Below are 12,445 nucleotides of genomic sequence, written 5' to 3'. Positions count from 1 at the left end.
TGCCCAAGAAGATACTAGGGTGAACACTCTGGTGAAGACTTGTGGTGCTGTGGAAAGACCGAAGCACAGCACCTTGAACTAGTATATTCTGTTGTGTAGGCTAAATCCTAAGTACTTCCTTGAAGACGGATGGAATGGGATCTGGAAGTACGCGTCCTTTAGGTCCAGTGTGCACATAAAGTCTTGCGGTCTTACTGCTAGTCTAACCGTGTCTGCCATCTCCATGCTGAACGGAGTTTGTTTGACAAACTTATTCAGAGCTGAGAGGTCAATGACTGGTCTCCAGCCTCCAGACACCTTCTTTACAAGTAAGAGTCAACTGAAGAAGCCTGGGGACCCATCGAGGACCTCTTGAAGAGCGCCCTTCTTCAACAGGGTCTGGACTTCTGCCCAAAGGGCTTGCCCCCCTTGCCGATCCCATGGCAAGGGAGTTCAATGACACTGGATTCCTGGTCACGGGAGGTAGAGATGTTATGAACGGGACGCGATATCCTAGACTGAACACGGAGATTGTCCAGGAATCAGCCCCAAGTTGCTTCCACCTGTTTGCGCAACTATGTAGGCATCCCCCCACTGGTGGAAATGCAGGAGGACTGCCTGTCCTAGCCTTTGCGACCTCGGCTGCTCTCTCTAAGATTTTTACCACCCCTGGAGGACTTTATGCCTTTCCTGTCTTTGACAGGAAAGGGCTTAGACACCGTTGTCTTCGCTGCAGTTGTCGTTGTTGTGGTCTTGGTTGAACAGGACCGCTGTGGTGCTGTAGGTTTATAGGGCTTAGATGTTAAAGCCCTATGGAGGAGGGAGTCTTGATGAGACTTCCTCCGCCTCTCAGCAGCATGTTCCACATCCTTAGGCTCGAACAGAAGAGACCCCTCTATGGAGGAATGTCTGAGCCTATTGATCTCGGCGTTAGGGACCTTCTGGTGGAATCTCTCAGCTACTGCATTCTAAAGTTTCAGGATGGTATTTGCCCACAAGTTCGAGACTTGGTGGGCAAGAAACTCGATCGTGCGATTACTTGAGAGAAGGAAGGTTTCCATAGCTTTCCTGGTACGTTCCTTGGATAAATCCTCAGAACGTATCAGGATACCTAAGGTCCCCAACCAGATATTGAGTCACGAAGTAGCTTGCATAGCACACTTCGTGACCTCATGGTTGAGGATCTCGGCTGCCGAGAACGAGACCTGCCGGTTGGAGAGTCTCCCAAGAGGGACTCCCCTGGTTAGCTCTTCCAGCGAGTGGTGAAGCGAAAAAGCTGAACTAGGCTCCTCCAGGATCTCGAAGTACCTCCTCTGCTGTACGCGAGGAGGTGGGAGGAGCTTGTTCGTGATACCGGAACGGTTGGAGGAGGACATCTCGGAGAGCTGCTGGGCGATCTTGTCCCTGGTACTCCCTACCCCTTAAGACCAGGGCAGGGCTGCACTGGTCTTTGAGGGTTTTTGAGTACCAAAGACGCGGTCTAGTACCGTGTCTTTGCCCGGGTCGGAGAACCTGTTGAGAACCCTCATTAGAGTCAGAACCTGCCAGAATGCATGTTCTGACTCCTGCTGGTCTCCTCCTGTTGTAGGACTTGCAGCAAAGTCTCCTTCTATCCCCAAAGCCTCTTCTTGGGGAGAGTCGGGGACATTCCCTGAGTGGCTGGCTGGCTCCATCCTAGCCCTAGTGGAGGACTTTGGCAAACATTTTGAAGTCTTTAGATTCCTTCCGGGGAAAGATGTAAGACTCCAACATCGATGAGTGTGGCGTGTCCCTTATATTCTCGGACTGTGAGGAACTCTCGGCGTGAAGAGAGATTTCCTCCACTGGTGCAATGAGGGAAGGTCTCTCTTCGCGTGGTTCCCTAGGTGACGGGATATCTTCGTCCGAAAGGGATGGAGAGTTAGTCCGAGAAATAGGCGGAACTTGCCTCGATGGTCTGAGTGGAGTCAGTTTCGCCCTTGGGGAAGTGACCACGTCCAGAACTTCTCTTTTCCTCTTCATAGAGGTAGAGGGAGCCATAGTTCCATGTCCTTGATCAGACAGGAGAGGATTGAAAGCCTGGGTTACAGCTCTGATCAAGGCATTGAACCAGGGCTGCTGGCTGACAGACGCACTGTTAGACAAACCCCCTGAAGGGAAAGGGACTGAAGGTTCCCTGGGAGGAGTTACTGGAATGGGTGGGTTCGCCTTAGGATGCAGCTTTGGGATCCTGAACCCCTCTGCATGTTTCCCTTCTCCCACAATGCGCGGTGGTATGCGCGTGCGCGCCTTCTCTCTCTCTCTCTCTCTCTCTCTCTCTCTCTCTCTCTCTCTGAGGGAACACAGACAAAAAATAAGGCAAATAAGGCTGTGCGTGCATGTGAGCGCAAAGCTGGTGAGCATTGGCACGCCGGTAAAAGTTGGCGCGCAGGTGAGGGCAACAGGGTTGTTGCCTCACCTACGAACTTGCGTGCAGGAGAGTGATGGCGCGTAGGTTTTGACTGGCGCGTTAGTTGGCGTGCAAGATGAAATCAGAAGAGCGTGATGTGATGCGCGGGAGAGCGCTGTTGCACAGGAGAACATTGGCGCATAGGTAACTAGCGCGTAGGTGAGCGCTGGCGCGCAGGTGAGCGCTGGTGCGCAGATGAGTGCTGGCATGCAGGAGATCATGGGCACAGGGCGCATTAGTGCAGGAGAGCGCTGACGCGCAGAAGATCGTTGGCGCATGTGGGCGAGCATGGCACATAGGAGATCTCTGATCTTGTTGGCGCGCAGGCGCATGTTGGCGCATAAGTGCGTGAGGTTGCTGCCCTGTGTAAGGACGAGCAAGATGGGTGGTGCGCCGAAGCGTTGGTACCTGACGAGCTGCTAGTGAGTGCTGGTCAGGGTGCGTGGGCGCGTGGTGCGCAGTACGATGGCGCGCAATAGCGCACTTTGGTGGAGCCTTGTTAGGCCCATGCAGGAACGGCGATGGAAGGTCGGCAGGTCTGTCGGATGGATGGTCGACGTGTCCTTTAAAAGGACAACCATCCACCAAAGGAGATCGCGAACGATCTGCAGAGAGGTCCAGGACCGAAGTCACAAGATTGGTTGCAGGTGCAGTGATGGACGATCGGTCTAGAGGTTCCTCTGCGGGAGACTGCATAGACGACGTTGAACCAAAAAGGCGCCTCCTCACCGCAGGTGAAGGAAGGCCTCTAAGGCAAAGAGGAAGGCGAGCCTTCCGCAGATGCGCCCTCTGGGGGCCGTTGGATCAGCAAGCTGACCGTCAGCAGTCCTCCGAAGAGGAGTCTCTGTAAGTGAACTCTCCTGAGGGAGAGATACACTTGCAGGAGAGACTGATGATGAACTTAGTTTCCCCATCGGAGGATGGTCAGGAACGGGGGAAACTAAGCCGGCAGCTACCGTAGAGTCTGGAGTGGCAGAGGAGATGGGTGAAGCCGCATGAGACACCTCTGACACAACAACGTCGACAAGTGTCAGGGGATCTACCTCTGATGGTGACGACGACTGCTTGACAGAAGCACCCATGCGGATGATATCAAGCAAAGCCTCCTTAAAGGGCGAACCCGTGAGCCCCAAGGAGGACCAAAACTGAAATACAGAAGTTAGTGACAAGGCCTCCCCCAGGGGGAGAGGTGGTACTGCTTCGCTAGGGGAAGCAACCTCATCTCTCGAGACCCGGGGTTGGACAGAAATAAATTGGTCTACGCTACTACTCGACAGTTTCTCGAAAGAGACCGACCGAGTAGGAGCTTCGGAGGAGGTTTGGGCGACGGAAGAAGAGGGTTTGGGTTTTTCTTCCTTCGAAGCAACCTTCGAAGGGGAAACATCCTGCTTGGACTTCTTCTTCCGCCGTCGCGAAAACCTCTCCCACTGGAAGGAAGACCACTCCCTACACTCACTACACTTGTTGACACTATAACACCGTTGGCCTCTGCAAGAAGGACAAAGGGAATGAGGATCGGTCTCGACCGCCGACATGAATGTTCCACAGGGGCAATCGGGAAGTCCAGGCCAGGTGCGCATGGTCGCAGAAGCCAACTTCACACACACAGTCTAAGAGAAAAGAAAAAGCAGAAAGCATTAATGGCTGCCAATTGTCGGCGAGGATGAAGAGCGGCAACGTCCGTTCACCTTCCGAGCCGAAAGCAAAGTAAGCTCAATCACAGGTGTGTGAGGGGGAGCGGTAGCAAGCTACCCTCCCTACTCCCCCCCCCCCCCCCCCCCGCTAACTAGCGTTAAGATTAATGGCTTGTCATTTTAGCTATGCTGAAAATAATACCCCTATTAAATAGCGGGGTTTGTATTCCACTTATGGAACAAATTCATTTTAAATAAATAATCATGAGATTAATAGGAAAATATGAGAGAGAGAGAGAGAGAGAGAGAGAGAGAGAGAGAGAGAGAGAGAGAGAGAGAGAGAGAGAGAGAGAGAGAGAGAGAGAAGATCTGACCCCCCCGAGGAAATTGGAATCTAATGCTCGCCCATTGGTCTCCTAGTACTCCAAGGTGAACAGGTGGTCTTATCAGACATAGTAACCGATGTATTGGTAGCGAGTCTAGTAGAAAGAAGAGGCTTACTGCCTTCTTCAGTCTCTCTATTTTACTCTCGGAAGGAAAGACTTTTCCTAGTTTGATGTCTAGTAGCATTCCTAGGTATACCAGTTTTGTGTTGGCTGCAGGGGTTGACTTCTCAAGATTTTACAACCCTCCAATAGTGGCAAAAAATTGAGAAGCCTAACTCGGTGCTGGAGAAGGGATGTCCTTGAGTTTGCTTGGGATAGCCAGCCGGCTCAGTGTCTTAACAGACAAATCCCTTTCCTGTGAGTCCTGGTTTACTCTTGGGAAAAAAATCCCAGTGAAAAAATGCAAGAGGTGCAACCATGTCGAAATAGAAGCACCTTAAACTAGTATTGCCGATTGCCTAGGATGATTCATAAATAACAGTACTTACTTGAAGACAGAAGAACTGGAATCTGGTGGTAAGTATCCCCATGCCAGTGTTGTCATGATGTCCTCAGGTCTGACTCCTTGTCCGATCCTGTCCGGCATCTTCATCCTGAATGAAGTGTGTTGGATATTCTTGTTCAGGAGGGAGAGGTCGAATACTGGTATCCAGCCTCCAGGCACCTTTTCTACAAGAAAGAGTTAACTGTAGAAGCCTAAAGTAAGGGGATTCGGTGAATTTACCCAATTAAAGAATTTTAATTCTTATATAATACTGTACTTAGTTCTTTAGTTTATAAGTGAATTTGTATTTAATGTTAAGTATTATTTGAGAGTCCTTGTATATGTTAAGTTGAGTGTTTGCGTGTCAAATCCTTGACTCCTGATGTAGTTCGCTCCGAGTTGTTTTCTACTACCACACTCCGTCGTAAGTCACTCCACTCTGAGCGCCGAAGCCAAACACTCTTTTCCGCATATCTATGTGTTACTACCTGTGGGCTAAGGTGAATGCAATACTCTCATCTTAACTGACACTCTAGCAGTTTGATAGAACTTTTGTGAATATGTATTGAAGACTGTGGATGCCTCTGGAAGATTCATCAACACTTGTCCCTGCTCTTACTCGTGAAAACAGCAGCTCATGATACCACCACATTGTAACCACCTTAATACAGACAATGATTGTGGAACAATATACTGTACCTAAATATGTTCGACTCAGTCGACTCAGAGGTTGTGAAAAATATAGTAAGATTGTTATCAAATGTTTCTTTTGAATTATAATGTGTGTATTACTTCATTCTTGTTTCCTCTCACATGGTCATATATCAAAAGAATTAGAAGGTGCTGTAGCATTATAATTTCATCGCCAGGAAACCCCTTACACCTAGTGACCCCATTGTTGAAAATGTTCTCCCTTCCTAAAAAAAAAACAGGTTGCGAGGGGGCATTCTCTCTCTTGTGACCTTGTAATGTGATAACGTACTCATGCATTGATGACGTAACCTTAGTTTGGATGTCCGGGCGTTTGCGTAGATTGTCGAGAATCTCACCCTTGCATCTCAACAGGTGGATGGGTATGTGATAATGTGTATGCCTTTCTCGCAGAACTGCAAATATTTTTTGCTCCCGGATACAATTAAGTCATACGATGGGGTTCACGAACAACTCATGTTCGTGTAATCCCTTCTAGGCGAGAGCTCTTTGTTCAACTTGGATTACCTGTTCACGAGCCGGAGCTATGTAATCTTTACTTTTCAGTACTCCCACGGGAGTTTGGCAAGCAGGCCTGTGTGATCCAGCATTAAGATTTGCTACAGGAACTGAACGAATCATACGGTTGGATGAGCCATGGTTAAAGAAAAGATGAGTACTCCGAACTCGATGGAGAGGTATCGCAACTGCCCCCAGTCTACACACTACTTCGTCTTCCCATTCCGACGAACCATGGTCTGAGGGGCTACAGAAAGGGATGGATGGAACCAAGACCCTTCTCGATGCCGTGTGCGGAGAAGACCACTCCAGAGAAAACCTAACACTAGGGAGAAAAAGGTGCTCCCCTTGAGAAAACCAGACGATTCTTCACACTCCCTCCACCGGCTGAGCTAACTCAGGTTGAGGGAGAGCGTCATCGTCAGCTCGCTGACAAGAAAGATTGAGGTCCAGCTCTGGGTTGGCCGTATTTTGCCTTCCTAGTGGAGTGCTCCTAGGAATGCTGGATCAAAGTTGCTCTTTCACAAGTCACAAGGGAGCCTGAGCAAGCAATGACAGGATGATAAGGCGTACAAGAAGACAGAACCAGATAGGGACCCTAGAGTCTCCGAGAGGAAGACCAAGGTCAACCTATGGTGAAGCTAGTGCACTTACCCTATGCCCCTGACTGGATCAACTTCAGCGTGTAGCTATAGCATTGTGAACATTAAATTGTTCATGATGATATAGCTAATAAAACGATGAGATCTCTCAAATCTATGTGTGCTATCATTCGTAACGAAAGCATGAGCTGATTTCCATCCACTAGAAAATAGGAGATTAAAAGAATAACTCTGGAGGGTTATGACTTATGAGACCGTTGTTCTATGAGGGCATAACAGAGTGAGGAGATCACGAAGGATCGGAGAGCGCTAGGGATCAGAGAACAAATTCAGGTGAGAGTTCCAATGCATTCTTTAACCTGTAGAGAGGAGAAGTCCGAGATCACAGCCCCAAAGAATTATGTTTCCAGTGTCTCGTTTCAGAATCACAGTGGGATGCAGTGGATGTAAGCAGTCGGAAAGCTTTCTTATATGTAGCAATTGCTGGGAGAATTATATCCAACGAGACTAAGGCACAATGGTGACATGAGGCGGCTGCACAGGGTTGGCAGGCATCCTCAATTGCGGCAATAACCCCTGAGGATTTCGTCTGATGAGGCTTGATGTACCATTCTATGTTTTACCTTCCTGGTGAGGTCTGGAGGCGTATGGGCGAAAGCAGATGCACAAACAGCGTAGCTCATGTCAATCATTTACCATTTATTACAAAGGTGACAAATAACTAAATACCAATCAAGTGACCTAAATAGTTAAGAGACAGGTAGTAGTAGTAGTAGTAGTAGTAGTAGTAGCTAAGCTACAACTCTAGTTGGAAAAGCAAGATGCTATAAGCCCAAGGGCTCCAACAGGAAAAAATAGCCCGGTGAGGAAACGAAATAAGGAAATAAATAAACGATATAAGTAGTAATGAAAATTAAAATAAAATATTTTAAAAACATTAACATAAAAAAAGATATTTTATCTATTAACTACAAAAGGACTTATGTAAGCCTGTTCAACATAAAAACATTTGCTGCGAGTTTGAACATTTGAAGTTCTACCGATTCAACTACCCAATTAGGTAGATCATTCCACAACTTGGTCATAGCTGGAATAAAACTTCTAGAGTACTGTGTAGTATTGAGCCTCATGATGGAGAAGGGCTGACTATTAAAATTAATAGCATACCTAGTATTACGAACAGGAGGGAACTGTCCAGGAAGATCTGAATGGCATCATGTTTCAACATTATTGGCTTCTTAAAACCAGTCATAAGGATCTCAGATGAGTACCTCATATTAGAAACCAAAGTTTCTGAGGACAAAAGAATATCATACTGTCTGGACACAACTGTAAGGTCTTGAATATTTGCATGAAGACTACGAATATTGCAATACAGTAGACGACATTGACGAAATCTAAGACAAACTGGTCCTGGACTTCCCTCAATGTCTCCAAACAGCATAAGAATTAATGGTGATAAAAAAAAGAGACATCATACTTAAAAACCAAACTAACAAGAATTATAACAAGAACAGTATGTACAGAAATATAAATAAAGTGATTGACCAAACCTATAGACTATAGAAAAAAAAGTCGGAAAAACTGGTCAACATGGAGGAGCCAATACACCATGCAAGGCTAAATACCCTCTAGGATAGCCACTTCAACTGAAGGGAGGACAGTAAGGATGGTTTTGAAAAGTAAAAGAATCAGTAGTAGTAGTAGTAGTAGTAGTAGTAGTAGTAGTAGTAGTAGTAGTAGTAGGGCGAACGTTAGTGTGTGTCGAACGTTCGCCATTGCTGACAAGAACAGTTGCGTCAATGTGGAAGCCTTTGCAGGTAACTTAAATATCTGAGCATGATAACTCTCTATTGTATAGCTGTATAGTGAACCAAAACTCGCATAAGTACAGCTTACTCCACGTGCAAAGACGAAGTCATGAAAAGATGCATCGCATAGAGCGATTTTTGCTGTTTTCACTGTACTTGCGTTCTATACAACAAGTACTGAGAGGGAGAGTGAGATATTAAGCACCTGTTGTGGTGAGGGGGGGGGGGGGTTTAGCGAATAGCTGTTGTTGAGCAATTAACTTCCTTAACTTTTTGTTAGCTCTGTGAGGGTGTAAGGATCATCCTCGGCATCATGGTCGGCGTCATTGTTGGCAAGATAGGAAGCTCTTAGATGGTAGTGCTCCTTGCCCCCTTACGTAATTGGGAGAGAGGTTAAGAGTGCTAGTACATTAGATTTGTCGTTCTCGAATTTCTCCATTTTATTTTCGAAGAGGAACAATGAAAATAATAACCCTGAGGGTATATAGCCTAAGAGAGGTTTCTCCCTTGAAAGAGGTTACCACCTACGTACCGATTCTGAAGGATCTGGTCTCATTGATGTCGGCAATAACCCTTAAGAATTAAGGACTATGAACATCGTTGATGGAAGCCAGGGACCACAAGCAGTCCTACGGCAGCTAACGAGACTGGTTTTCTATATTTAGGGTACAGAGGGAAGGCAGTCGTTGATTATACCCGCAAGCATTAAGATTGCTATCCGTCAAAGGGGGAGGGCACGTCTCCCTCGGAAGGAAAAGTTGTCAAACATTTCGAGGAGGTAACTCTCCCTCGGAAGGGAGGTTGTCCAACACCTGGAGGCAGACCTCTCGGCAGCACTTTCTGCTTCCCATCAATGAGCTGAGCTCAAGTTGAAAATGGACACAGTGCGCTACCTAGGATGATGATATTGCTTCTGAAGTTACTGCGTCACCCTCCTCCTCCACCATTAAAAGGGATATCGGGGAAAATAGATAGATATTAGGTGAGGAACAAGAATGTGGGACAATACTAAGCAAAATATTACGAAGAGAGACAATGCAAGACTATTTAAACTGAAAGGAATAGGCCGAACTATATTACGAAAAAAAAAACTGCGTCTATGACAGTCAGAAGGGATTGTTTTCCCGCCAGGCCGCTACAGGCTGTTCTTTTACCTCCCCATAAGTTTTCACAAATATCGAGTTTTATTAATTCCATGTTTTTGGTAAATACTGGTATTCAAAAAAAGTTTATAATAACATGTTTAACTTATGCCGAGTGTAATTTATCCCAATTTGTGTTAAAATATGTGAAAAATTACAAAATTACAAAGCGTGCATCCGAAACTAAGCTGCTGTCATTGACTTCCGCGGATTGTGTTATTAAATTTAGACTTACCATGACGATACTTTATAATATATTTATTCTTTCACATTGCTTATTGACAAAACATATATCTGATGGAGAAATATAAATTAATAAATAAGTTTCGATTCACATTATTTGGTAATTATTTGAGAGCAATGAAGGTGTTCGGAAAAAAATACTTTCGACCAATCAGGTATCAGGAACCTTTCCGAGCTAAAAGGGCACCCCTGTGAGTCGGTGCAAATATGCACCGCTAAAAAAAATAAACTATAGTCAAAGGCCAGTCGAAAAAGTTAAGCAGTGGAGAGGGAGACAAAGTTCGCTCTCTGCGAGCCAAAAGCAAAAGTGACAATAGAACACAGGTGTGTGTATACCTGAGAGGGGTAGCCGATACTACCCCTTATCCCTGCTAACGAGCGGTGGGGTAGTAATACCACGCTAAAAGCTTAAGGCTAGTCTTACAGCTTTGCCAAAAGTATATTCCCTAATAAAGAACAAAAGGGTGTGATTTGGCATCGGGACAGACTCTCAATGAAGTTGAAGGAGATAATAAGATAGTGCACAACATATTTTCATGTTATTTGATCAGGCATTATTTGTTGGATACAATTATTAAATAATCCAGTCTATTCATCCTTATAAACATTACAAACACCACCACATCCAATACAAAAAGCTTTACTAATGGTAAACCTAAAAAATACCTCCATATGTTCATTTTTGAGCTTAAGATCTCTAATAGACTGCTTTAGAGTGTCAATAACCTCCTCATGCTCAAGTTTCTGTATTCGTAAAGCAGTTGACTCCAAAGCACTGCCATCCTTCTTCCTGTCGGCTATCAATTTTCTCAGCTTTGTCTGAAGTCTGAAAAGAAAATAATTAAATTTTACTTTTGGAGAAGAAAACTACAATTGGGCTCAAAAAGGCTGTTTTCAAGTTTTAAATTATTATAACTACAGTAATGCTGTACTTGTAATATTTCCTATGCAAACAAAAATTATGAATATTTTTCTAATAAACATTAACAGTAAAACAGCCTATCATTATGGTATGTAGAGTCCATTATCTAAATTATTACAAGTTACAAGTTACAAAATTCCCTTGTTCTTCTAGAAATTCATCAAATGAGGTACACAACATAATCATTAACTCCACTATTCAGTAGTGGTGATCAATTTAAAAAGGAAAAAAAGAAAAAAAAGAAAACTTGAGTATGTAGTTTGTTTACCTGAGAATAGCGAGAGTTCTGTGAATTAGGCGAATAATGGAGAAAGAACTAAAATATGTTATAATTACAGAAAAATACTGAAATACAGTAATGCCTCACAACACGATATTATGGTAATTGGTTCCGTATAGGTTTTCATATCGTTATTTTTTCGTCTTGTGAGTCGCCTTTTACATGTAAATAGCCTAATTCGTTCCAGACCCTACAAAAACACCACATTAAATTATTTGTGACGGAGGAGGGAAAAGGTGTGAACTCAAAGGCAGGGAGCAATCAACTGAGTTCACACCTTCTCCCTCCTCTGTCACATTGGTGACCCCGGAGTGACCAATGTGACGGGCCGAGAGAGGAGTTGTTAACAAGTACGAGTCTGCGTTGACCAATCGTCGGTGGGCGACATCGACCAGAAGGTGGAAATGAGAGAGGAAATCCGCACCGAGGATTGGTCAACGCAGACTCGTACTTGTTAACAACTCCTCTCTCGGCCCGTCACAGATTATAAAAAGGATACACTCAGCTATACAGCACTAAATGTATGACAAGTACTGTATTTGGATCATTCAATAATAACTTCAGCATTGGTTATTATTATTATTATCATTAACAGTAGTAGTAGTAGTAGTAGCTACAACCCTAATTGGAAAAGCAAGATCCTATAAGCCTAAGGGCTCCAACAAGGAAAAAAAGCCCAGTGAGGAAAGAAAACAAGGAAATAAACAAACAATATAAGTAGTAATGAAAAAATGAAAATAAAAAAAAAATTATAAATATTTTTAAAAATATTAACAGCATTAAAACAAATAATTCATATATAGATTATAAAAAGAAATATCAGCCTGTTCAACAACTAATAATTTGCTGCAACTTTTAACTTTTGAAATTCTACTGATTCAACTACCCGATTAGGAAGATCATTCCACAACTTTGTCACGGATGGAATAAAACTTCTAAAATACTGTGTAGTATTGAGCCTCATGATGGAGAAGGCTTGACTATTAGAATTAAGTGCATGCCTAGTATTACGAACAGGATGGAACTGTCCAGGAAGATCTGAATGTAAAGGATGGTCAGAATTATGAAAAATCTTATGCAATATGCATAATGAACTAATTAAATGACGGTGCCAGGGATTAATATCTAGATTAGGAATAACAAACTTAATAGACCGTAAGTTCCTGTCCACCAAATTAAGATGAGAATCAGTAGCTGAAGACCAGAAAGGAGAACAATACTCAAAACAAGGTAGAATGAAAGAATAAAACACTTCAAAATAGATTGATCACCAAAAATCTTAAAAGACTTTCTCAATAAACCAATTTTTTGTGCAATTGAAGAAG

The 12,445-nt window shown here is 44.3% G+C and overlaps 1 protein-coding gene across 1 annotated transcript in view; it reads right to left on the bottom strand.

Annotated features, from left to right (window-relative positions):
• LOC137645772 (protein fantom-like) overlaps positions 1-12,445 on the bottom strand; it is a 723,952-nt gene that overhangs the window by 528,971 nt on the left and 182,536 nt on the right. The window contains 1 exon segment of the mRNA XM_068378685.1: positions 10,585-10,744. Coding sequence (XP_068234786.1) covers positions 10,585-10,744 — 160 coding nt within the window.

Source organism: Palaemon carinicauda, chromosome 8 (genome assembly GCF_036898095.1).
Source record: "Palaemon carinicauda isolate YSFRI2023 chromosome 8, ASM3689809v2, whole genome shotgun sequence".
Classification (NCBI taxonomy): domain Eukaryota; kingdom Metazoa; phylum Arthropoda; class Malacostraca; order Decapoda; family Palaemonidae; genus Palaemon; species Palaemon carinicauda.
This window is presented reverse-complemented; position numbering and strand designations above follow the sequence as displayed.